General features: G+C 42.3%; 4 protein-coding genes across 4 annotated transcripts in view; 2 read left to right on the top strand and 2 right to left on the bottom strand.

Annotated features, from left to right (window-relative positions):
- LOC109398402 (thioredoxin domain-containing protein 5 homolog) overlaps positions 1-26,247 on the top strand; it is a 199,336-nt gene that overhangs the window by 38,430 nt on the left and 134,659 nt on the right. The window lies entirely within an intron of this gene.
- On the bottom strand, positions 9,457-10,628 carry LOC134285077 (ATP synthase subunit delta, mitochondrial-like). Its single transcript, XM_062845118.1, has 4 exons — positions 10,479-10,628; positions 10,106-10,317; positions 9,829-10,040; positions 9,457-9,758 (listed from the first exon to the last, which is right to left on the bottom strand). The coding sequence occupies exons 2-4, from the start codon at positions 10,314-10,316 to the stop codon at positions 9,696-9,698; spliced, it is 486 nt and encodes a 161-aa protein (XP_062701102.1). The 5' UTR covers position 10,317; positions 10,479-10,628; the 3' UTR covers positions 9,457-9,695.
- On the top strand, positions 10,762-11,363 carry LOC134285078 (MICOS complex subunit Mic10-like). The gene is made up of 2 exons (XM_062845119.1): positions 10,762-10,953; positions 11,097-11,363. The coding sequence occupies exons 1-2, from the start codon at positions 10,878-10,880 to the stop codon at positions 11,228-11,230; spliced, it is 210 nt and encodes a 69-aa protein (XP_062701103.1). The 5' UTR covers positions 10,762-10,877; the 3' UTR covers positions 11,231-11,363.
- LOC109409419 (putative fatty acyl-CoA reductase CG5065) overlaps positions 21,992-26,247 on the bottom strand; it is a 31,706-nt gene continuing 27,450 nt past the window's right edge. Inside the window, exons 4-6 of the mRNA XM_019682863.3 lie at positions 22,589-22,846; positions 22,397-22,522; positions 21,992-22,338 (exon numbers count right to left, since the gene is read on the bottom strand). Coding sequence (XP_019538408.2) covers positions 22,068-22,338; positions 22,397-22,522; positions 22,589-22,846 — 655 coding nt within the window. The 3' untranslated portion in view covers positions 21,992-22,067. The remainder of the gene's footprint in view (positions 22,339-22,396; positions 22,523-22,588; positions 22,847-26,247) is intronic.

Genomic DNA, 26,247 nt, shown 5'->3' with positions numbered 1-26,247 from the left:
TATTGGTGGACACTATGGCACGACTGCTGTTAATATTGGGAGAGAGCATTATTCGTGGTAAGACATTCAAGTGAGGAGGACGCATCGTACGTGGGACCAAGCTACGACGCTACAATTGGCACAGCCGGCACGGTGTGTCTGGTAGAACAAAATTATTTAAAAAAAATCGGTATCGCTAAGACACCCACCAAATGAAAGCTGAAGGTCCCCCCTTTCATTTGAGGCTAAAACAAGAAAGTTCTATCGGCGGTCCTAGAACAATTTTTTTTTTCAAAAATTTATTACTATGAGACTTGCATTTTCTTTCTTTCCACCTAGAGTGTAACCTAATGGGCTCGTATAAGGTCGCTCATTAGTAACGTATTATACTAATAGAGTAAACGGGTAAAACATATTCATTTTTTTATACAAAATGTTGCCCAGACAAGTGTAAAAAAATATTTAAGAGAGTTGTAATAGAATTTTGCCAATATTTAAGTATGTGTGTTAACCATCTTCTCCTTATTGACATGTAGAAGAAGTTATTTCAACTGCCATTCTCCTCGTTTTTATCGACAGTACCACAGGTTCGAAAAATTTTACAGTCGTAGTAGGCCATGACTTGGATGTCAATAAAAATAAAACGATCAACAAAGTAGCTTGGATAAAATGACTACGTGCCGAGTCCAGTATTCGTTCATTTTGTGTTCCTTTCTGGTACTTGCAAAATCATTCAACATTTTTCGCAAATAAGAAGGACTGCTGTGTGGTATATAATTAGGTATTAGGCCATATGAATAAAATTGAGTAAATACTCTTTACTAAATCTCTGTGAAGCCGTAAAACAAATCTCTGTGAACCTTCACAGAGATCTGAGTAAAGAGTATTTACTCAGCTTTATTCATATGGCCTATTGAATCATAAAAAAGTAAAAAAAAATCCAACATAGCTTTGCTCCAAACTTTTAGAGAAACAACTACGACATGAAATCATAAAGTTACGATGAAAACCGTACCAAGGTGTGCGTGCTGTGATCGAAGAAGCTTTTTCTGTAACCACTAATATCATTGAAGGTAGTTGATGTTCACTGATTTAGATATTTGTTTTATATGGTTGAGCATACAAATAATAGACCGAATAAATTAGAAGTCCCAACTTGTTTTTATTTGTATTTGCAGGTTATTGATATTATTGAACAACATTTTCTGAAATATGCCAAATGTAGAAGTTGGTATTATCCCTCGATAATATATCGCAATTATTCATTTAAAGTTTATTAGTTCAATGATGAGATCATACCCTTTAGAATTACTTTCATTAAGTATAAATATAATTTAAACCTTCTACGCGGAGCATCTATATTTGCTGTAATTGTGAAACATGTAGTACTGCAAGAACTACAGTTTCTCCTCAATTAACGGGCAAACGCGGCAGACTTAGCACTACTACCGATGATGCAAAAAGATAGTGCTCGTTGCTATTCTGCTAAAGATGCTAAAAGGAGATTTAATATATGCATGGAAAATGCAATCACTGTACTCCATTCTTCTGCAGCAATACAGTGAATATATTCTTAATACAAAAATATCAGTTTTGGACGAGAAAATCGCTTTAGATTTTTCAATGATGACGATTATGTTAATGGTGGCCTTGAGAACAATTGAGTTCTCCAAATTTTATCTCACGAAACCTATTGCAAGCCTATCCATATACGTGAGAACAAAAGATGTTTATAAAGTTCTTACAGATAGATTAACACGGGAAATCTGAACACAAACCACTACTACACAGGAATTTGGATTGGTCAATAAATCTCGGATTTCAATTAGAATATTATGAAAAATATCTTTTTCACTAATAAACTAATTAAAACAACACAATTTTTATTTTAGTTTTGCTCCATTATTATAGGCCCACCTATCTCAAATAATGGGTCGTGACCCACCTGCCCCATGCGTTTTAAAAATTTGATTCCAGAAAATGTCGAGTTGCGCCCATCTTAGGATTCTGGAAAGTGTATGTCATCTTGTAATTAATTGTAGTATCTTTGCATGCCCTAACACGCACACTACTATACATATCACCTGTAAGTTTCGTTTGTATCATTCAGCAACGTGTACATTCGCAAGCATCAAAGTGATCGAACATTAGCACCTCTGGTGAAAGGATCGCGGGAATCATACGAAATTTGAATTCATCGTTAAATGCATGTGCCAAGCCCTGTAAAAAAGTGTTACGTCTGTTTGTCTGTGCTTATATCGTGCATTGCTCAATAGAGAACATAATAAAATTCGTCAAATAATTGAAATTTTTGTCAAATGCACGCTATAAGGAGGAACACGGTGATATAATAATAATTACCAGTATTAAAGCATGACACGGTACACATGTAAATTTAAATTTGAACTCATCATCTCCACCTGCTTGAAACTATTACAATTTTTCTAGCATTACTGCCCATAACCACGAAACTGACTACTGTTTACTGGATTTTTTTATTCACTTGGGACTATTATGCTTTTTTGGAAGTGTAATAAACATCATATAAAAAATTTTCGTCGGAAAGCCATGTTGGCAATGGATAAACTGTTTTTCGTTATTACTTAGTACTTTGAGAAAATACGAAAAAATATATTATATCAAAAAAAAAATTGTTCTAGACCCGCCGATAGAACTTTCTCAATTAAGGCTCAAATGAAAGGTGGGACCCTTAGCTTTCGTTTGGTGGCTATTTTAGCGATACCGATTTTTTTAAAATAATGTTGTCCACCAGACACACCGTGCCGGTACGATCAAAAATGGTAGGTAAAATCGACTTTTTCCAATGAAATTAGTGAAAAAGACAGTGAAATATGAGAAGTGTTGTGAAATTAATATTCTATGAGGTGTCATTTTATACAAAACAGCCAGGCCAGTTTTCACTGAGGGGCATAATGTTGGCATGATGGCGAGGCCGCATGGGAAAGTCCGTAGCGCTAGAGACGATGCTAGTCCAACCGCAGGTTGAAGAGCAGAAAATGCAGACTAAAAGCGAGACCGGAAAACCCGAAGCGCTAGGAAGGATTATTTTGTAGCTAGGCCAGCTTTCAAGCTGCAGAGCAAAATTGGGGAGCGAGTCCGGTTCAAAACCGTAGCGCACTGTGATGAACACTCCCTAGCTAGTCCAGCATTATGCTGTAGGGCTTCGATGATGATGGAAATTTTCACACATTCTAACACTCACACATGAAACGCTCCGGAAAGGCGGCAAAATTAAAAGGGAGCAAAATTTTGCAAATGAAAAAGAGAGAGAGAAATGAAGAGAGGAAAAATTGCCTGCGACGGTGGCGTCGCAATGCATTGATGTTGGTAGAAGGTCTGTTGAGGAAGAGGTAGAAAAAAAACGTGTGTGTGCAAAACGCGTGGATGGAAACGACGGGCCGGTGATGGCATGGCAGATGCATGTGAGATTCGCATGGTTTATTGGTTTGAGTATGGGTGAGCATGAGGGCTTTGATTGAGCGTTTATTAGTGTGAATAAGAGTGTGTGTGTGTTTTATGCTGCGGCTGAACCCAAGAGGAAGGCCAGTTCAGACAAACGAATACAGAGTACAGTTTGGAATGTACAGTGCGTGAAGACGGTCGAAAAAGCAAAACTCTCCGCGATCAAGGAAGGCGTGCGAATCAAATTCGAAGTGAAGCTTAGGGAAAGTGGCAAAAATCAATCATGATGCAGGTAATGGATTGATGAAAAATTGAGAGCTAAAATTAAATGCCGAAACCAAAGTGAATGGCGAATTCGCAAGATTCTAAATTATATCTAGTGGAGTGAACACCATCGTACATATTTTCGTTTCAGATGAGCCTGCGTGACAAGTCAAAATGGCCGCTGGAGCCATTCAACGATTCTGTCGATACACAAGACATGCGCAGAGAGTGGGAAGAATGGCATCGCGCATTTGAGCTTCTTCTGGAATTACGAGAGGTGGAGGAACAGCATGACAAGTTGGTGCTGCTGTTGACCGTTGGTGGCCGCGGACTGCAGCGGATCTATTATAATCTCGGCCCGGTCGCGGAAGAAATTTACCCGGAGCCGGTGAAGGTCCCGTACTGTCCTGAGGAAGTGCCAGAGTACGACAACGCGGTGAAGCGACTGAACAAATTCTTTGTCGGTAAACGAAATGAGCGCATCGAACTGGAAGTGTTTCGCTCTTTGAAACAAGGTGGTGATGAAAACTTCAACAACTTTCTTCTGCGCCTTCGTGCGCAGGCTGCGCGGTGTGAATTCAAGGACAGGGAAGAGAAAGAGATCCTGCAGCAAGTCACGATGGGGGCACATGATGAACGGGTGCGCGACAAGGGACTGGAAGGCGTAATGGATCTAGATGAGATAACGAGCTATGCTGTTAATCGTGAGATTCTCGCGAGGCAAAAAGAAAAATCGAAACCGATGAGTGGTGCATTGCCTTCGGGGTCTGTAGCGGCAGTAAAGCAAGAATGGGCCTCGAAACCACGAATGAGGAGCGACACGAAGTATTTCAAATCCGAATTCAACAGAGGAAAACGACAAGGATGTACCCAGGGAGAGTGTAGTCGCTGTGGAGCATACAGGCATTCATCAAGTTCAACGAATTGCCCGGCTCGGAACGCAAGGTGCAACCAGTGCGGGCAGATCGGACATTTTGCACGCAAGTGTCGTGATTCTCGAAGCGGACCAAAGAAACGCGCCATGTGGAAGCGGTCGACTGACGAAACCAACTCGTTGCGGGAGAATGAGGACTGGATTGAAGAGCTTCCTCGTCGGCCGAAAACCGAGGATATTTCTAAGGTATAGAAAATAAGCTGATAATTGATTTTTTTTTTATCATATTGATGTTGGGCCCAAAGATAGAAGACTGAATTCGATAAATAAAAAGGCTGTAAATGTTTTCTTTTCGTGTCCTTTTATTTTAGAGCGACCAAAACTGCAGCAACGATGGCATCGTTACATGTCTAATCGATCGATGTTCTGTAAATTTTCTGGTCGATTCCGGTTCGTCCATTAATGCAGTGACAACGGAAATTTGGGCAGAACTGAACAAAAAGCAGGCAAAGCTGTCCAAGAAGAAATCCCCACTCGATCGTCGGTTCTCTGCATATGCAAGCCAGGAGCCCCTAAGGGTGTTGGAAGTATTCGAGGCTTGGATTTCTGTGAATCCATCGAAGCCAAAAAGTTACGTTGAATTCTTCGTAATCGAAGGAGCGAATAAATGTTTACTGAGTAAACGAACTGCAGAAGATCTGAAACTGTTGAAGGTAGGACTGGATGTACAAAACGTTGAAGTCAAGCGGAATCCTTTCCCAAAATTTCCGGGCGTCCAGGTACTTTCTTCTCTGAATGAAATTTAAGGAATACGAGTGATATTTTTTTGTTTTGTAGGTAAAATTATCTATTGATGAGGCCGTTCCCCCGAGGAAGATTTCGTACCTTCGGGTGCCTGAACCAATGGTGAGGAAGGTCGAAGATAAAATCGATGAAATGCTACAGTTGGACATAATTGAACCGGTTGAAGGTGTTCCGGAATGGATTTCACCTATGGTCGTTATTCCGAAGGGATCGAACGACGTTCGGCTTTGTATCAATATGAAGTTCCCAAACGAAGCTATCCAACGGGAACATTTTCCGCTGCCAGTGATTGATACGTTGCTCAACAAGTTGAAAGGATCCAGGTACTTTTCGCGCTTGGATATTACCTCGGCATACCACCATGTCGAACTTCACCCGGATTCTCGGAGTATTACCACTTTCATGACTAGCCGTGGACTGATGCGCTTCAAAAGGCTTATGTTCGGGATAAACTGCGCCCCCGAGATATTTCAGCACATTATGACTGAAATGCTGGAAGGGATCGAAGGGATCATCGTGTATATCGACGATGTGATTGTATCAGGACGAACGCTGCAAGAACACAACGCCCGATTGCAAGAAGTGCTTGCAGTTTTGGAACAGAATCATGCCATGTTGAACAAGAGCAAGTGTGTCTACGGTGTGCCGGAAATGGAGGTATTTGGTTTCAGAGTTAGTGCAGCGGGAATCAGTCCATCGGCGGAGAAATCGTCAGCCATAAAGAACTTTCGGGTGCCACAGTCCAAGGAGGAGGTCAGAAGTTTCCTGGGCTTAGTTAATTTCGTTGGGCATTTCGTACCACACTTGTCGACAAAAACAGAGCCACTCCGCCAATTCGTACGAGGAACCGTAGATTCGTTTGGACAGGAACAACTTGCAGCTTTCAACGATTTGAAGAATGAACTTTCTCAAAACGTGAGAACGCTAGGATTCTATGACCCACAAGATATCACGGAGCTATATGTCGATGCTTCTGCTGTAGGATTAGGTGCAGTTCTCGTGCAGAGGGATAAAGAGAACATACCGAGGGTCATCAGTTTTGCGTCGAAAGGATTATCGTCGACCAAACGTATCTATCCTCAAACACAGCGAGAGGCGCTCGCCGTCGTTTGGGCGGTAGAGAAGTTTTATCTCTATTTGTATGGGCTCAGATTTAGCATCTTTTCCGACCACAAGGCACTAGAGTACATCTTTAGTGGGAAGCATAGGGATGGACGACGAGCGTGCTCTAGAGCAGAATCATGGGCCTTGCGCTTGCAGCCTTATGATTTTGAGGTGAAATACATCCCTGGCTCGACCAATATATCGGACATTCTGTCTCGCCTGTGTCCCCAAGATGAACCACCCTTCGACGAAGCCTCGGAACATTTTCTGTTTGCGATTGGAGAGGGTCCACTAGCAATAACTCTGGAAGAAATAAGAGTGGAAACGGCCAACGACGAAGTGCTTCCGGCAGTTATCATTGCCCTTGAGAATAATGAATGGCCTGAAAAGCTCTTCCGATACCAAGCTTTCGCGAATGAATTGGGAGTTATTGATCAAGTTGTAGTACGTAAGGATGGAATTGTTCTACCCAAGAAGCTGCGCTCTAGAGCTTTGGACATAGCTCATCGAGGTCATCCGGGAATTGTCACAATGCGGCGAAACCTTAGAGAAAGGGTTTGGTGGCCTTGCATGGATCGCGAGGTAACTGAGAGAGTTCAAGAGTGTCTAGGATGCACGGCTGTAAGCAGGCAATTTCCACCAGAACCGATGCTCAGGAAAGAGATGCCGGAAAGAGCGTGGCAAGAAATTGCCATTGATTTTTTCACAGCAAAGGAGTGCGCAACGTTCCTTGTGGCAGTTGATTATTTTAGCCGGTATTTGAAGGTAATCGAGATGAAGACCACGACAGCTGCGAAAACCATTGAAGCCCTGGAAGCGATTTTTGCTGAACAGTCCTACCCCGAGAAAATTCGCTGTGATAATGGACCGCCTTTTTCCAGCGAAGAATTTTCGATGTACTGTCAAGGTAAGATTCATTGTTGTTTGTTAAAGAAGGGGAGTTTATTATCCATTCACTGATCATTGATAGGTAAGGGCATCAAGTTGATACACACAATTCCATACTGGCCTCAGATGAACGGTCTCGTCGAAAGACAAAACCAGGGCATCTTGAGGGCCTTGCGTATCGCGAAAGTAATGAAGCAGGATTGGCGCAAGGCTGTCACCGAGTACGTTCATGCTTATAACACTACTCCGCACTCTGTCACGGAGACGGCGCCATTGGAGCTCTTATTGGGCAGGCCAGTTAAGGATATGCTACCATCGGTCAGAACCGAGCCAGAGTTGCGGTACGAGAATATTCGCGACAACGATGCAATGAAAAAGATGGCAGGGAAAATTTATGCGGATAAGAGACGACATGCAAAGTCTTCTGACATCTCCGTCGGGGATATGGTGATGATAAGAAACTACGACATGGGAAAGCTTGAGCCCAATTTCCGAGTGGAGCGTTTCAAGGTGATTGAAAAAGTAGGAAGTGACACTATCGTAATGAGCGAAGAAGGGGTTAAGTATCGACGCCCAATAAGTCACCTCAAGAAATGGCCATCGCCGAAATTAACGTTGGAGGAAGAACCGTTACTTTCGGATACAACGCCAGCGATACCAGCGAATGAAGGATCGAAACCTGACATAACTCTTCCCCAAACCACAGGAACAAGAAAACGCAAATCGTCCGTGCACCATGGTGCTGAACCAAAACGTTCAGCTAGGTCCAGGAGATCACCTACGCGATACAGTCCGTAGAAAGCGTTCAAGTTAAAGTTGCAGACCTGTTGCATTTATTTTATTTTTTTTTCTTTTATAAATAAAACTTAAAAAAACAACACATTTTATTACTCTCTTGTTTGTTTCATTTCTTCGGAGTGGAGAAAGGATGTAGAGTCATATATTATACATTCAAGAGATTGGGAAACACTGAATAAATCCCTGTATGTTGTGAGTGTGTATTGGTGGACACTATGGCACGACTGCTGTTAATATTGGGAGAGAGCATTATTCGTGGTAAGACATTCAAGTGAGGAGGACGCATCGTACGTGGGACCAAGCTACGACGCTACACGTACTTTACCTGTTCAGTCACATTGATTTCAGAATCAAAGAGATGCACAGGTGGAACACCATTACGGGTTCGCTTTTCCGTGAAAAGAACAATAGATGTTTTACTCGGATTTACCGAAAGGCCATATTGGCGACACCATCCCTCAACTACCTGAAGAGCGTTTTGCATCAGGTCGAAACGGGTGCTGATGCACATACCGACTAACAATGTTAGGTAGTCGTCGGCAAAACCATAAGTAGGAAAACAAAACCGCTATTATTGAGTTGCCTCATCTGCCACGAGATTCCACAAAAGTGGTGACAAGACTCCCCTTGGGGGCATCCACAAACACTCGATTTCCTAATCGCCGCTTGACGCAATGTCGAGAAGAGGAGAAGAGATGTTGGTTTTTGAGCATTTGGTGAATCCAATTAGGGAAATCATTGGACCCCGTGCGGCTTCCAATATGGCATCGACAGACACGTTGTCAAAGGCATCCTCGATATCTAAAAACACCCAAGCAGGATTTTTTGAAATTTGTCAACAGGTTTTTGTTGGAAATTCCGGATAGTTTTCTGAAGAAATTACTGGATTTTTTGTAGAAAAACCTAGAGAAATATTTGTTGGGATCTATGGAGAGATTTCGTAAGTCTCTGGAGGTAGGTATTCGCGAAGGAGATTCTGGATGAATTTCTGAATCTTTGAGCGCACTCGTTGAAAGAAAACTGTGGAGGAATATTTGAATGAACCCCTGGAGAATTTGTGAAGCAATCTTTTGGATCGGTTTTTGGGACTTAAATCTCATGAAAAATAATCGGGGAAACCTCCGATTAATCATGATCTGTAAGCTTATAGCACCAGGAACAAGGAAATACTGGTATACGATAAGAATAGAACCCAGATCAGATCTTCAGGCTAAAGCAGATTGAGGCCTCTGATCTCTAATTTTACACTTGATAAACATAAATGAAGTATTAAAGGAGATTTCTTTTACTTGCCTATCGAATCAACGAAGGACGACGCACGATACGCTTCTAAACTCGCTGTCTGCTTGAATTTATTAACCTCCTCGCTTCTTGTTCTGCACCTTCGACTTGGCTGTACGTACTTTAAGTAAGATGTTCATCCACTAGTCTGGAAAACCTTTCGCACTATTTCGGCCTCATCTCTGGTGCTGCTTGAATGTTTTTTGTAGCTCCTAATAATGTGTTTATCAACAGAAAAAATGTTATATCTGAGATGGCAGTTTCCGCCGCGATCGCGCGCTTATTCGGCGGCTTTCACCAGAGCCTCAGCCACTTCTACTGCGATTCCGGCTTCGGCACGTTCCTGCAATTATCAAGAAATAGCGGCAATAGAGTCATCGTTGACTAACATGAATTTCGATTTTTGTCCTTACCTTATCGGTAGAGGCGGAGGACAGCTGGCTCTGGGCGCTGGACAGAATCTCACGGCAGGCGCCGGAGTCCAGGTCCTCGACGGGGTGAGCTTCCTCGGCCAGCACCTGGACGGAGGAATCCTCGTTGACGGTGATGGTACCGCTGGAAACAAAGATTTTTTTGGTGGCACCATCCTGTTCGTACACGGTGACCACTCCGGGCTTCAGGACGGCTGAAAGTAAATAATCATTGAATGTAGCCACATTCGTCATTACACGATGGGAAGGTTCTTCTTACCCAGGGTGGGGACGTGCTTGGGCAGGATACCGAAGGCGCCGCTGAACGAGGGCACATCCACCTGCCGGATGTTGGCCGAGTCGTAGTACACCTTGTTGGCGGCGGCCAGCGTGAACGCCATCTCGTCGGCGTAGCCACGGGACTGCATCGAGCGCAGAGCCGGCCGGACCGAGGCGGCCAAACGAGCAGTGCTTCTCAGGGCGAACGACATTCTGGATGTTCCGGAGGAGAAATTATGTAATCGGAAAGGGGGAAAAAGAAAACGTTATTTTTCGATTAATCCAAAACCAATAAAGCTCCAACACCAGCTGTTGCCGCTAAACAACAGTTCCCCTAAACAATGACGCCGAAAACAATGGGAATATTCACTTACTTTTGATTTTACTAAAACTTTTTACACTGCAAAACCTCGAGAATGTGCGCAACCACGAAGAATGTCTGCCGCAAGCTGTCAAAAGAGAGTGCGAGTTTTCGATGTTTACGCAGCGCCAGTCCGACTCGCGTCTGACAGACGATGAGGGATAGGACACCATTCGAGCGGTGTCGGAGTTGGGAAGAAACCCTTCCGAAACATCTCAACGGATATCGAAAAAGAGATGCGAGCCAGCGTCGAAAGAAGCGCTGAAACAAAACAGAGAAACGTCAAAACCGATCGAAAATCATCATCATCTCAGCCAGAGTGCGGCAAATTTTTGTGTCTGGTGGTTCCATCGTTTCAGAAAATCAGTGTGCGTGTGGAAAAAATCGACCCGCCTCGCATTCACCCGGCAAAATGGCCCAAACCTTCGCTGAGGACCAGTACGGCAAGAAGATCGACCGCTGCCTGACCGACACGCTGGTCAAATTCGGTAAATATCGCCTCCCAGTTTGGCTAGAAACAATTGAAAACCTTGAACTTGGGAGCTCTTTCGATCTCGAGTTACATAATTTCTGTGGTGTTGCTATTGTTTGTTGACGTGCGTCTTCCACCAAAACCATTCTTCATCCGTAGGTGGTGGCCTTGCCTTGGGTACCGTGTTCTCGCTGTTGTTCTTCAAGAGACGTGCGTGGCCCATCATCATGGGATCGGGCTTCGGCGTCGGAGTGGCCTACACCAACTGCGAACGTTCGCTCAATAGCAAGTAGAGATTAGGAACGGGACAGTTCCGGAAGAGTGGTGAAGTGTCGTGATGGAATCGTGATCGGTGCTGCCGCCGCGCGTCTGTGGCGGAGATGCGGTTTTCTTAATAAATTATCTTTATGTTGAAGAACTCGTCAATCACTGGTGGTCCCGTGTAAGTATACTTTCCGAAATCCTTGTTATTTTTAAATTTGATAATGAAATGCGGCGTTTCTTGGAGACATTGTAGTGATCCGGAGTTGTACGAAGAGAACGTTTAATTATAGATGACTGAAAAGCTGCTGACTTTCTCGGCGACTTAAGGTCTCAACCCGGACGAAGCATGCTTTCCAGCATATTGTTATATTAAAAATTTCACAATTTACTGTGACCATGTTCTCCCAATAACCATTTCTGTATTTGTACATACATCGTGTGGCAGTCGTGAAGATACTCTATGCTGAAGGAAGTCAAGAAAATTGCCACGAAACGTTTTTGGACCGGAATTCTAATCGGTCACTGTCGACATGTTTTGCCGAATGCCATGCCAGCGCATTGGCCGCTATAAAGGTCCACGGATTTTCAGAAGAATATGTATAGAACTCTGAAGAACAGTTCAGTTCCACAAAAAAAAAAGAGCTTATACTTTGTAATTCAGTTATTAACATTACCTACGATACCATGTTGCTGTTCTAAATTGGCCTCCTAAAGTGAGGTTAAGTTTTGTGAAATCCCATTTCGTATTTTAGTGATTGAGTCGTTTCAGATAAAATTCAAGGTGGGATCGGGGTAGAAAAATTCATTTTATCGCTAAATTTATCAAAAAACTAATGATTAAACTGATGGGGAACTGGCATTTCCCTTTCAAACTTCCAAATTTTCACGACATAACCTCAACTTTTAATCGCCAATTGGCTTCTTTAGTAGTGTTGAGATAATTCCATATTCTGAATCTGCATGCAAAACTGAGCCGAAATCCAAATTTTCATGAATTTTGGTGCCCGGGAACCTATTTAAAAATCAATTTGAAGTTTGTATGGGAGCGATTTGTCGAATCACCCCTCGTCGCATTTTGTACTGGGTGGAGCTGTCAAACAGTTACCCAGCTGTCAAAAGGTGATTTCTAAAAATCTCTTTGAAATTGATTTTAGGTACCAAAATAAAGTTCTAAAAATCTGAAAAAAATCATAGTGACTCAGAAAAAGGTGCTCTTTCGTATAAAATCAAAAAATCGATACATTTTTCTTAGTTTAAGAACCCAATTGATTCAGGTCAACTTAATTCAAACGCCGAGCGTGTGGTAGAGCACCATCTTCGTCGGTCTTGGGCGATGTTCCTCCGGTTTGCCCGAACGTTTAGGGATCTGAGGTATTCTTCCACCGATTGCAGCCAGCATGTTCTCTGTGCCGCAAGCTTTATCTGCTTCCCTGCTAAGAATTGTTTTTTTTTATTCATTCCTCTGACATTCGCACTACGCGTTCAGCCCGCTCAAGTCTGCCATATATTGTTCGTTTCACAATATTAATATTCATTTTCTGTACACTCGCTACAACTAGTGGGTCATGCGTCTACGCCATACACCATTTTCTAAATTCCCACCGAGAACTGTCTGCTGCACACTGCAGTCAAAAAAATCAAAAAAACTTTTCAGTCTACCACCCTTAACTTTCACGTCTCGTGACGGCAGACTTGTGTCCATGACTTTTTTTTAGAATGAAGAAATCTGTTAATCCGATACCAAAAAGGTATGGGTCTTCACTAAAAACTCATTCTCTCTCTTCTTTACCTTCGCGGTACGCCCGTTAGGGATGTACATGAGCTCTCTATTGGTAAGCGTTCCACTAGCTACCGGCTTAAGTTGTCTTCTCTTCCCTGGAAGATTGGGCCCTGCTTAGTACTACAGACTACGCTTTGAATTCAAGTTCCATGAAGGGGCGATGTTGCTGGCAGTAGTTCCTCCTCTCTGGAGCCACCAAATGTAGGCGTCAGCACAATCTTCCAATTGGCAACACGATTGGTGTGGTGTTCCTCTTGTGGTGGGGCTAGACCAAATACTTAGGGTAGGACGGGGCAAGATGGCCACTCAGGGCAAGATGAGCACCCCTCCGTTTTACTACTTTTATGATGAAATAACTTCATAATCCGTTAAAATAATGTTCATCCTGTTTGTAAACCTGATAAAAGGTACTTCATAATGAACGAATTAAAAATTATCGTCAAATTAGTCAATAGCATGGATTTTTAGCATTTTCTTATAAGAAATCATCAGAATAAAATAAGGTTTCTGTGTCAGAATCAAATTTTTACCATAATTCTGGTTATCAGCCAACATTACTAGCTTACTGCAAAGCATTTTAATTTACATTAGAAAATATTTTCTAAAAATAAACATTAAAATTTATTCAATTTTAGTTATTTACCTATAGTGGGGCAAGATGAGCACCCCTGATGGTAATATAGAAAATATTTTGAAATTATTGTAATCCACTCAATAGTGCCGAGCATAGGTTTCCGTAACCTCTGCAACTATTTGGTTGTGTAAATTCCTAAAAATAAGCAACCTAATAATCGTTTATTGTTTTTCGGGTCATTGTGTATAAAGTATTATTAAACCGCATTTTTTTTTTTTGCAAAAATCGAAAAAAATTATAATTTTGGAACGTGATACCATAGCTTTAAACAAGGTTCACTATATCAATCACTGTATGGCCAATTTATTGTTAAAATATTGGGATTTTATTGAAGTGCTCTTCTTGCCCCGTAGGGGTGCTCGTCTTGCCCCGTAGCATGTTCAAACTGACCATAAAACATCTCTTTTGTTTAGTTATTTAAATCATCCTTATTGTGAATTTTGAACCCTCCCATGTTTATGGGTGATAGAAAACATGATATAGAAAAGAACTACTGAGAGGTACTTTGAAAAATTGTGTTAACTTTCAATAAACTCAACGTGATCCTTAGGGTGCTCATCTTGCCCCGCAATACCCTACTGAATCCTGCAGCACTCTTGTCCACAGCTATCGCGATGATGAATCCACGATGATCAGAATGACGAAACTCACAATCATTTCACGGTGGTACCGTTGCGAAGGGATACGGTATTACATTCCGTGTATGCTAACAGACTAGACGGAACGCTTTACTTTCGAACACCGATTACTACTCACTCAGGGTCAGGGTAGGTGGTTCAAGAAGGAAAATAGTTAAAGTCGAACTTCCAAATCGTTTGTGATAGCATTCAGGCATTACTGCCAACGTTCTCGCATTCGGAACCTTGGCTTACCAGAGTGAGAAAAAGTTTGACCGATCCAATGATTTTTGACTTCCATGATTCTAAGTATCAACACTTTTGAAGGATTGAATTATCCAATCAAATGATCAGTTCAGGATCAAAGGAATTTGAGTAGCAAAATACTTATCCGGGAGGTATCCAGTGTCGAGTGTAAGAACAATACTGACTGTCTTCTTTATTGATCTTCCTCTTTTCAAGCCTGTATTTAAAAATACATATGATCTTACCTGAAAAGTTGATGAAGTAGCGGCTCTCGTTACGATCTACGCATTTACACTTTTGGTACGTGTATTAACATGAATATATGAGCGGCCAGATTTCTAGAATGATCTTTCGCGGGTACATGGTTTTTCGTGTTTGCACAAGAGAAATATTTTCTTCTCCGAGAAGAGAATTGACACGAATTTTCCTGAATTTGAGCAACTTCTCTAGCTACATGATTCGATTGTGTTTGTACAGAATTACGTCTTACCTTACCTTACCAATCAGGCTAAGGCCGGGGTGGCCTCTGCTGTACATAGTAGTCTCCTCCATTCCACTCGGTCCATGGCGTAGGGTCCGCAGATCGTCCTCCACTTGATCGACCCACCTAGCTCGCTGCGCTCCACGTCTTCGTGTACCGGTCGGATGACTCTCGAGAACCATTTTAGTCGGGTTACTATCCGACATCCTGATGACGTGACCCGTCCACCGTAGCCTCCCGATTTTCGCGGTATGGACGATGGTTGGTTCTCTCAGCAGCTGATGCAGCTCGTGGTTCATTCGCCTTCTCCAAGTCCCGTCATCCATCTGCACTCCGCCGTAGATGGTACGCAACACCTTCCGTTCGAAAACTCCAAGGGCGCGTTGGTCCTCTGCACGTAGGGTCCATGTTTCGTGCCCATAGAGGACGACCGATCTAATCATCGTTTTGTAGATAGTTAACTTCGTGTTACGGCGAACTAAGTAAGCACGATTTCCTGCCACAATGCGCCTCTGAATTTCTCTGCTGGTGTCGTTGTCGGCGGTCACCAGTGAGCCCAAGTACACGAATTCTTCAACCGCCTCGATTCCATCACCGTCGATATAAATTCGGGGTGGCGGGCTCCCTGGAGCCCTTTGCCATCATGTACTTTGTCTTCGACACATTAATGACTAATCCGATTCGCCTGGCTTCACTCTTTAGTCGGATGTACGTTTCCGCCATCGTCTCAAATTTACGAGCAATAATATCAATACCATCAGCGAAACCAAGCAGCTGAACGGACTTCGTGAAAATCGTTCCACTCGTGTTTATCCACGCTCTCCTAATTACACCCTCTAAAGCAATGTTGAACAGCAAGCACGAAAGACCATCACCTTGCCGTAACCCTCTGCGAGATTCGAAGGGACTCGAGAGTGTCCCTGATCCGATACTCGAGCTACGCACATCACTCGATCCATCGTCGCCTTGATCAATCGTATCAGTTTATCCGGGAATCCGTATTCGTGCACAATCTGTCATAGCTGGTCTCGATCGATTGTATCATACGCCGGTTTGAAATCGATGAACAAGTGATGTGTGGGCACGTTGTATTCGCGGCATTTCTACAACACCTAGCCACATCTGGTTCGTTGTAGCGCGTTCACCCATAAATCCAGCCTGATATTGCCCCACGAACTCTTGTAGCCGTCACTGGCCGATCTGGGAGTAATCATGCGGCTTAAGCGCCACTCCATTCAGAGACCGCACAACAGTTCTAATTATGCCCGGTTGAGACTCATCAGGGCGAGTCCTTTTGGAATTCCCAAAGAAAGTTTGGATCGAACCAGTGCGCCTACTTCTCACACCTGAACTGGGGTGTTTACCCTATGCAACAACGTAATCTGTCACGCTACAAAACTATTCCTCCAAAGCACGCGGTAAGACAACACCCATACCTAAATGTGCAACAGCCTTCGTTGCTAGTTAGTTCTCATCACAGGCGGTTTCGCTACTCACCGCACGAGGCGCGACCAGCGTAGAAGAGTATGCGCAAGACATTACATCCAAATGGATCACTAAAATAACTAAAACGGCCGCTATGAAATGAACAGATAGCGCCACCGTAGCCTTGTGTGTTTGACGTAACTCGACTGCTGTCACTGTGTTACCGTCCATATACGGTGGCGCTTTTGTTTTGATGCGGTGAGTAGCGGAAAAGTCGGCTTCAATGATCCATTGCGCCACGCGAACAACATTAAACTACAAAAACGCGAAGCAACGGGATAACATTTCCATCATCTAATGATCTGTGTGGGACTGAACCAGAAATTACATACAATCGAGTTGATTAACAAACACATTTATTTAACGAAACCCAAAAAATAACGATTTATTGTTTATTTTAATAGCATGCTAAACGTTTTGTATTTTCCTTATTTCATGTATACCTACTCTACAGTCCCTTCGTGCGTTTTCTACTCTGCCTACTTAAAGTCCTATCAATTTGTGCATGTGCTCTCCTCGTGTTGTTCTGATCCCATTCAGTATTCTCGACGATGCGACTAGTCGAGTGCACCCGGGTGGCTTACACAATAGAGTTGGGTGGGTCGGCCGTATATTACGTGCGCTCGACTTCTGCTACTTAATAGCACCACAAACTCACATTTTATGGACGCTTTGTTGGCTAGTCGTCCAAATCATACACGACCTTTGGCCGGCAAAAAACACTCCGAGGCGTCCTCATCGGACGCCCCACTCCACAAAAAAAAAGCGATTCGAATCGACTCACCGGTGGTGTGTGGTAGTTTTCTCGCTGAACGCTGCTCCGTTCTGCGCTCCTGGTACTTGGCGCGAAGTAGTGCTTGATCAGCGCCGCCCAGACACGTGGGATTGCGAGTCCACGTGTCGGGTCTTCAAGACGACGATCACCAAGTGGGGATGGGTATCCACGAGGTTCTCCTGAAGCGGCGTGTTGACGAGCCGCCCCCTTCGACGCTAATTGTCCGCCGGTATTCCTCAACGCTTGAAGAGCAGAAAGTGTCGCTGGCTAGGGTAGATGATAGCCGCGGGCTGTTGGTCTAGTTTGGAAAAACGCACAAACCCTCACGCACTTTATATCCTAATTGGGACTTTTCACTGCGGAATTCAACGGCTTTCTACAAGGTCACACCGCGACACTTCTACACTTATCTGCGGATCAAACGAGAGTCAATGAAACCGTGATCCTCAGATTAGGGAAGGTGTCATCGACCGAACTCAACGGAAACTCGATTTTTCCCACGAACTTCTTCGAAATAGTTCGGTAATTTAACGGATTACGTTGAAGGCTCGCTCAGTTTGATGTTCGGACGCGGATCATTCTTTCCTTACTTTCTCCGGAAATTCCAAGTTCTTCACGCAGAAAAATATATATTAAAGTCTAAAAAAACGACTTTGAAACAAAAATAAAATACCATTGATCCACGGCCTAAGTGCGATTTTTATTGAATCAATGACAGCGAGTATTAGCTTCAAAGCAATTATTTTGTTGTTTCTAAGTCTAGCTCTGAGCAGCCTGATTGTAAATTCAAAGTGGAATATATTTGATTCTAATATTAAATTTCATTGAAACAAATATATTACTACTTTATTTCAAAAATATTTATTTCTGAATAAAAAAACACAAATTTTTGAATCAAATACAAAATTTATTTATTTTAAAAATAATATTTATGCAATTCAGTATCATAATTTACATTTTATATAACTCATTTTGGAATCATAATGGCCAATTTTTCCGAACTGGTTCATTATGCAACTGAAATGAGTTGCATAATGAAAAATAGTTTGATAATGTTCATAATGCAACTCATTTCAGTTTCATTATGGACATTATGCAACTCAAATAAGTTGCATTATGAAAAAAATCATTGCATAAAATGTTGTATGGAACTCGTTGCAAAATTTGATTTTTCAGCACTCTTCGTATTTATCCAACTCGGCAAGCCTCGTCGGATAAATGTACGACTCGTGCTGAAAAAATCAACTTTTTGCAACTCGTGACATAAATAACTATATTTGATAGAAATATATTTCAAAAAGGCCATAAAATATGTTTTGAATGGATTATCTTCTTTGATTGATTGCGATCTAATAAATATTGAGAGCATAAGATCGGAATGCTCTCATTAGTTATGAGATCGTATTCAATCAAAGCAGATAATCTAATGAAAATGAATAGGACTTTTAGGAAACATTATTTGCTATATTTTCATAACTAGACAACCTCAACAGTAGTTTTTAGAATTTTTTAGTTTTATATTATTCGATGATGGATCTTATTCTTTACTGATGTTTGTAGCACGTAAGCTCTTGTGCAGTTGCTCAACAAGCAGCAGCCGGCAGAGGTGGAGGCAGCGTAGTTACAGAACATTCAATAGATAGCGGAGGAAGATTCTGTAAAACAAAAAGGGTTTCCTTAGCAAATATAATTTTATGAACAGCAATTGATGCTTACCAGGCCTCTCCTTTATTACGGCATGATGCACCTCGTCATATCCGCTTGAAACAGCTGCGGAATGAGTTCCTGGACTTCCTTGCACTCGATTATCATGTGTTGCTGTTATTTAGAACGAATGATTTGAATTTTAGAAATAAACAATAACTTTTACTTTATTGTACTTACCGATGAAGGGACTCTCTGTGTCTTCCGACAAACCACACGTTTTCAATAAAATAAATGTGTCTTATGTTTTAAATACGATCTCTTGTTCCAAAATTTCGTCGAGCAAGTTATTTTTTTTTTCGCTTTATAACAATAAAAACATGGCCGCGGATAAACTTGTGCAAAATGTTATATTTATTTCAAAGTAGTCCCTTTTTTTGAATCAAAGACACAACGACTTTGTTTCTAATATATTTATTTTAGAATCAAAGTAGTTTAGTATTAGACTCAAATATCAATGTACTTTGATTTAAAGAACAGTATTGAATTTGAATCAAAGTGCTTTTACATTTGATTCAAATATGCGAGATTTTTCTGCGTGTTCATGTCGCCGACAACGATTTTCACGTCACGCGGCGAGCAACATATGTTTGCTCTAACTGCGCGTAGAACGCTTCTTTTTCGTCATCAGGTCTCCCTTAGTGTGGGCAGTGGACGTTAATGATGCTGTAGTTGAAGAAACGGCCCTTAACTCTCAACATGCACATTAGGGTGGCCCACACTTATATGAAAAACAAAAATTTCGAAAAATACCAAGTCTTACCTCCTAAATCAGCTGTGCTGGACTCCCAGAAGCTACGTTCAAAATTTGAGCAAAATCGGTTGAGCCTAAGAGGGCGCTCAAAACGCTTGAAGTTTGTATGGGAAAACTTGGCCAAATGTATGCAGAAATTTTAAGTTTTCGAATTTTGCCGCTAGGTAGCGCTGTAAGCGTTCAACAAATAAACCCTTTGGCATTTTTGTAGGTGACTATATACCAAACAACTTTGTCGAAGACCGTAAAGTGATCCAACGTCTATGAAAAAAATTATACCCTAGGCAAAGTGAGGCAAAGAATTGAGATTTCATTATTGATATTATTCCTTTACATGTACTGGAAAAATATCAATAATGTTTCACCTCACCTTACCTAGGGTATAACTTTTTTCACAGACGTTGGATCCCTTTGCGGTCTTCGACAAAGTTGTCTGGCATATAGTCACCTACAATAATACCAAAGGGTTTGATTATTGAACGCTTACAGCGCCACCTAGCGGCAAAATTCGAAAACTTAAAATTTCTGCATACATTTGTCCAAGTTTTCCCATAAAAAACTTCAAGCGTTTTGAGCGCCCCCTTAGGCTGATTAGGCCGATTTTGCTCAAATTTTGAACGTAGCTTCTGGGAGTCCAAAACAACTGATTTAGGAGGTAAGACTTAGCATTTTTCGAAATTTTTGTTTTTCATATAAGTGTGGGCCACCTTAATGCACATCCTTGCGTTGATCGGCTGCCACCCGATCACACGTTGTCGCATCTTGCCCAACACTATAAATCCTGTTCCCAGTTCATTGGTGGTACCACAGCTTTGGTAGAAGGTAGCCGCTCGATGCCCGCTTTTCCACACTTTCTGTCCAGTCCAACAACAAAGTTCCTGCAACGCCACGATGTCGAAGTTGCGGGGATGTAGTTCGTCGTAGATTATCCTGTCACATCCTGCGAAACCTAGTGACTTGCAATTGCATGTTCCAAGTTTCCAATCGTAGTCCTTATTTCGTCGCGTGGGTCTTTGCCGATTGTATCGAGTCGTATTTTCTCCTATGTTATTCGCAATGGGGATTTTTACGGGTGGCTTATTGGGCCCTAAGCCAACACTCCTGTCTCGCCGGAGGGCCATCGTGCTAGTTCTGTTTAACGTCCCAACCAACACTAGGACGACCACGCTGATGCGGCTACCACCTTGGATCTAGCTGGGCGTGGTGCAGCGTTTCTTACTCAGCCGCTGGATGCCAGAACAGACGCTGTTTGAGCCGCACCTCCTTGGTGAACAAACGCTCGAATCGTACCTCTTCAATCTAGCTGAAGTCAGAAGGACAACAGTGCCCAGGCTGCACTACCAGCTAAGCACACTGCTCTTAGCTGGCGGTCTTTGTCATCGTTTGACCCGTGGAAGCATGAGGTAGGAACTTGTGAGGATCAGAGCTATGTTAGACGCTCTCCTCATCGACTCACCGTTTTGCAGCCCAATCAATAAAGGTACCTAGTATGTATAGTGAAAAAGTTGTAATAAAGTGGGTTGTGTAACGTAAGGTGTTTAAGTGTTTCCTTGGCCGCGATAGTCCAGCGCGTACGCCGACCCTGAAGCTGTTGAAGGAGGGGTAGGTATCAACAGTGCTGGGCAGGGATCGCCCACTAGTTACAGAGCTCAACATCTAGCATTAGCCGAGCGAATACCGCACTCAACCGCCCAGGCGTTGAAGTCTCCACCAATGATCACGGAACTCAATCTCACTAGTGCGCTTAAAACGAATCTAGCGTAGACGAGAACTGGTCTATCGACCACCCATCCACTTGATGGGGCATAACAGCTACAGTAGTACACCCCGTTGATCTTAGCTATTGTGAACGTGTAAATGATTTCCTTGGCCGGAAATCGAGCGAATGTTCAGTCTGGCCGCTAAATCTTCCGCTATCCAGCTCCCGTTGTCGGAAGGGATTATGTATGGGTCCGCTAGTAGGACGATATCTGTACTTGACTCCGAGACTGACTATCACATTCCACACAGAAATAACCCCAATTTCGTAACTAGTTAAAATGTTAGACCAATTTCTTTACAAAGCATGAACATATTGTTTGCTATTGATTTTCTTTCCATGTATAAATAAGGGAAGCAAGCATGGCCAACAATGTTGGCTTTCATGCATTTTCGATATAGATTAACCGTTATGTGTCCAACAAACTTTTTGCTTTTTTCTACACCGTGCTTTTTAAATGGGCGCTGGGTACCCTGTCGGCCACATAAGGGTTAAGGCCGCATTTCTCAAACTATGGGTCGCGACCCACCATCCCCATAAGAAATACACGCGTCGGTAAAGAAATTTGAGAAAGGCTGGGTTAAGGTACACATTTATTTGCAACATCAAGTAGGAATTGTTCCGATTCAGTTCACCGCTGTAGATCGTACTCGGTCTTGTACGAAGCCATATAAAGGGACAATCCTAGAAGATCCGACTTGATCAGAACCAGATACAGGAATCCGGTCACAATCAGCAGCTTGCACACTTTGTCCAAAATTTTCATGCGCCGATAGTGCTTCAAAGCCCTCGGGAGGTTTTCGTCCTTCTCGTGCAGCAGATAGCGACGGGCTCCGAGGATGCAATTTCTAAAATATAACGTTATGTCGAATTCGATGAAGTCTCGGTAGTAGAAGTCCTTGCTGTGAATGGAAGGCCAAAATTAAATCATGATAATTACAGAACTAACTACTGGCATACTTATCCTCCGGTTTTATTTCCGAGGCCAAATGTATAAAGTTGTCGTTCCTAAAGTCCCAGTTATTATGAATGAAGTACTCCAGGGCAACGTTGGCGTTGTAGATTTTCCGCTGAAGCTTAGCCACGCTGAAAGAAATACCGATACTCAGGACGCGGTATTCAGTTTCAAACAAAATCACTCCGTCAACTTACAATGGCTTCTGACCGGTGGCTCGTAGCAGCACATCCAACAGTATGGCCGGCATGATGTGGTACAGTACCACCCGGATCGTGTTCAGGAGTTTGATTTGTGTGATGCCACCGCCCGGAGCCCAAACACACCGATCCAGCGGGATGTCGTTGGAGAGCACCTTGCCCATCTCGACGATCTGCGACATGGTACAGTTGCGGAGGTTCGAGATGCAGCAGTTGTACACCGGCAGCTGCGGAGATTCCGGCGAGATTGGAGTTCTGTGGAGAGTGGAATGTATTAAAGAATGTGGAAGAATAACCATAGGTTCAAGTATCTCAATTTAAGTTTGACAAACTACATAAACTCCGAATAACAAAAAAAAAAAAAACAAAAAAGCCAGGCTATATGAATAAAAGTATATAGGGTGACGAAGGGTATTATCGGCAGGTTTGTTCTCTTCGTCATGGGGGGTTTTTATGAGCCGAATTGCCTGAAATTTGGGCATATAACTCAGCTTAGTTGGGAAGGATTTGAGGCCAATTCTGAGACCACCAGGTTTCAAAAAAACCCCCATGACGAAGAGAACAAAACTGCCGAGAATACGTAAGTTCCCCTATGTATTAACCAAATCAAACAGTTCAACACTGAAAGGTCCTTGGAATCGTTATAAAGTCAAAATTAAAATAACTTTATTGCCGTATGCCGCCTTGCAGTCGATGAACAGGTGATGCGTTGGGACCTGGTATTCACGGCATTTCTGGAAGATTTGTAGTACGATGAAGATCTGGTCCGTTGTCGACCGGCCGTCGATGAAGCTGGCTTGATAACTTCCCATTAGTTTTAGGTGACAGATGACGGAAGATGATCTGGGATAGCGCTTTGTAGGCAGCATTCGAAACGGTGATCGCTCTGAAGCTCCCACACTACAAATGGTCGCCTTTCTTGTGAATGGGGCAGATTACCTCTTCCTTTCACTCCTCCGGAAGTTGTTCGGTTTACCAAATCCTGACTATCAGCCGGTGCAGACAGGTGGCAAACTTTTCTGGGCCCATCTTGATGAGTTCAGCTGCAATACCATCCTTACCAGCTGCTTTGTTGGTCTTGAGCTGATGAATGGCATCCTTATCTTCCCTCAGCGTGGAAGTTGGTTCACTTGCGTCCTCCGCTACACCGGCATCGTCGTTTCCTCCGTTGCGCAATGGTTTATTTTCCTATTTTCACGCTCTTAATTATTAGCTCGTAGGATTGAGGAGATAGAGCAATGGTGTCTTCGGCAAAGTTGACTGGAATGACCAGCGCCATCTTTTGACAGTTAGAGTTTTCGGATCAATCCCCCTAAAAGTGAGATACAATTTTTTTTTTTAATTGTTGAGGTAGAGGTTTGACGTCTTCGGCAAAGTTGTAGCATTTTTTATTCCAAACAACTTTCCTGAAGACGTCAATGTAGTAATTTTTACTCCAATGGAGATAGAGGCCTGTATTTGATTGATTGATTGATTTATCTTTATTTGAGAGGCCTCCTGTGTTTGAAAGTTAACCCCAAAAACACGTTTTTAAAGTAAAACATGCATTTATTGAATTTTTAGACCCATACAATGTTCTGCAAAGTTGTATGAATCAATAAAATACGCAACATTGCCGAAGCCATCAAAGATGTAAGAATTAAATGAGACGAGTTATAGATGAATTTTTGATTTTTTTTATCCTTTTTTAGGGATAAATATCTTTCTTATGGGCAAAAAGGTGCAGCTGAGGATACCCTTATCAGAAAGTACATCTATAGAGCTTTCAAATAAGGGTTAGTTTGTCCGTCCACGATCGTCTACTGAGGAGTTATGGCCATAATAAAAAATGTCCTTACTACGATTTAACTGCATTCAAATCTACTTTGACATGAAAAATCATGGCTACTATGATCAAATAATATATAGCCTTCTCTAAGCGAATTTGTGCAACAGTCCTGAATGTTTTAAATACCAAATTTGTTCTAAAAAACGTTTTCCACTGCCTTTTTATAAGATTTCCACTATTTAGTACAAATCCCATTCATTGAATAAAATATTAGGATTTACCGGGTTTTAATACGCTCTCACAGAGCCAACAGAGTTCTTCTGTAAAGCAATTTGAAATTTTATATGAAGAAAGTCAACACAATGAACTTTTATTAAGATAAGACGGAAGTTGGTTTAAGTTTTATGTTCAAACACAATCCCCCTAAAACGAAACGGTTGGTACGGTTGTCCCCGTTTCTTCCTTCATTCAATTCAAAAAGGTTTGTCAATCATGTTATTCATAAGTGGATAATCTGATTGCCTTAAATTTTTGAATTATCTTCCAACCCATTAGTCTGCACAGTGGGCCTGGCCATTTTAATATTTGTATCACATCTCTGATATGCTGCAAATATTAATACTGACAAGAAAATATCAGAAGAAATTTTGATATTTCCAGGATGCTTTTCAATACTGGCTGTGCAAGCACTAGAAAAGAATAGAATAGAATAGATAAGACGGAAGTTGGTTTAATTTATATTTCATCATAGTAGCCATGAATGTTTCTGTCAAAGTCTAGGTCAAAGTAAATTTGATTGCAATTAAATCGTAGTAAGGACATTTTTTATTATGGCCATATCTCCTCAGTAGACGATCGTGGACGGACAAACTGACCCTTATTTGAAAGCTTTATAGATGTTCTTTCTGATAAGGGTATCCTCAGTTGCACCTTTTTGCCCCTCAGAAAGATATTTATCCCTAAAAAAGGATGAAAAAATCAAAAATTCATCTATAACTCGTCTCATTTAATTCTTACAGCTTTGATGTCTTCGGCAATGTTGCGTATTTTATTGATTCATACAACTTTGCAGAACATTGTATGGGTCTAAAAATTCAACAAATGCATGTTTTACTTAAAAACGTGTTTTTGGGGTTAACTTTCAAACACAGGCCTCTATCTCCATTGGAGTAAAAATTACAACATTGACGTCTTCAGGAAAGTTGTTTGGAATCAAAAATGCTACAACTTTGCCGAAGACGTCAACCCTCTATCTCAACAATTTAAAAAAAATAATTTTGTATCTCACTTTTAGGGGGATTGATCCGAAAACTCTAACTGTCAAAAGATAGCGCTGGTCATTCCAGTCAACTTTGCCGAAGACACCATTGCTCTATCTCCTCAACCCTTCGAGCTATTAATTAAGAGCGTGAAAATGGGAAAATAAACCATTGTGCGTTGCCGTGGTCTCCCGTGCCTATGTTCTCCACGCCATTCAGGTGCTGATCGAAGTGCTGCTTCCACCTTTCGATCACCTCACGTTCGTCCGTCAAGAGGCTTCCGTTCTTATCCCTGCACATTTCGGCTCGTGGCACGAAGCCGTTGCGATATGCTTTGAGCTTCTGGTAAAACTTTCGTGTTTCTTGGGAACGGCACAGCAGTTCCATTTCTTCGCACTCCGCTTCCTCCAGGCGGCGCTTTTTTCTCCCGAAAGAGGCGGGTCTGCTGTTTCCGCTTCTGTTTGTAACGTTCCACGTTCTGTCGGGTCCCTTGCTGCACCATTACCGCCTTCGCTGCATTCTTCTCCTCCAAAACCGTTCTGCACTCTTCGTCGAACCATTCGTTCCGTTGATTCCGTTTCATGTACCCGATGGTACTCTCGGCTGCGTTGTTGATGGCTGCTTTCGCT

Source organism: Aedes albopictus, chromosome 1, assembly GCF_035046485.1.
Source record: "Aedes albopictus strain Foshan chromosome 1, AalbF5, whole genome shotgun sequence".
NCBI classification, from domain to species: domain Eukaryota; kingdom Metazoa; phylum Arthropoda; class Insecta; order Diptera; family Culicidae; genus Aedes; species Aedes albopictus.
This window is presented reverse-complemented; position numbering and strand designations above follow the sequence as displayed.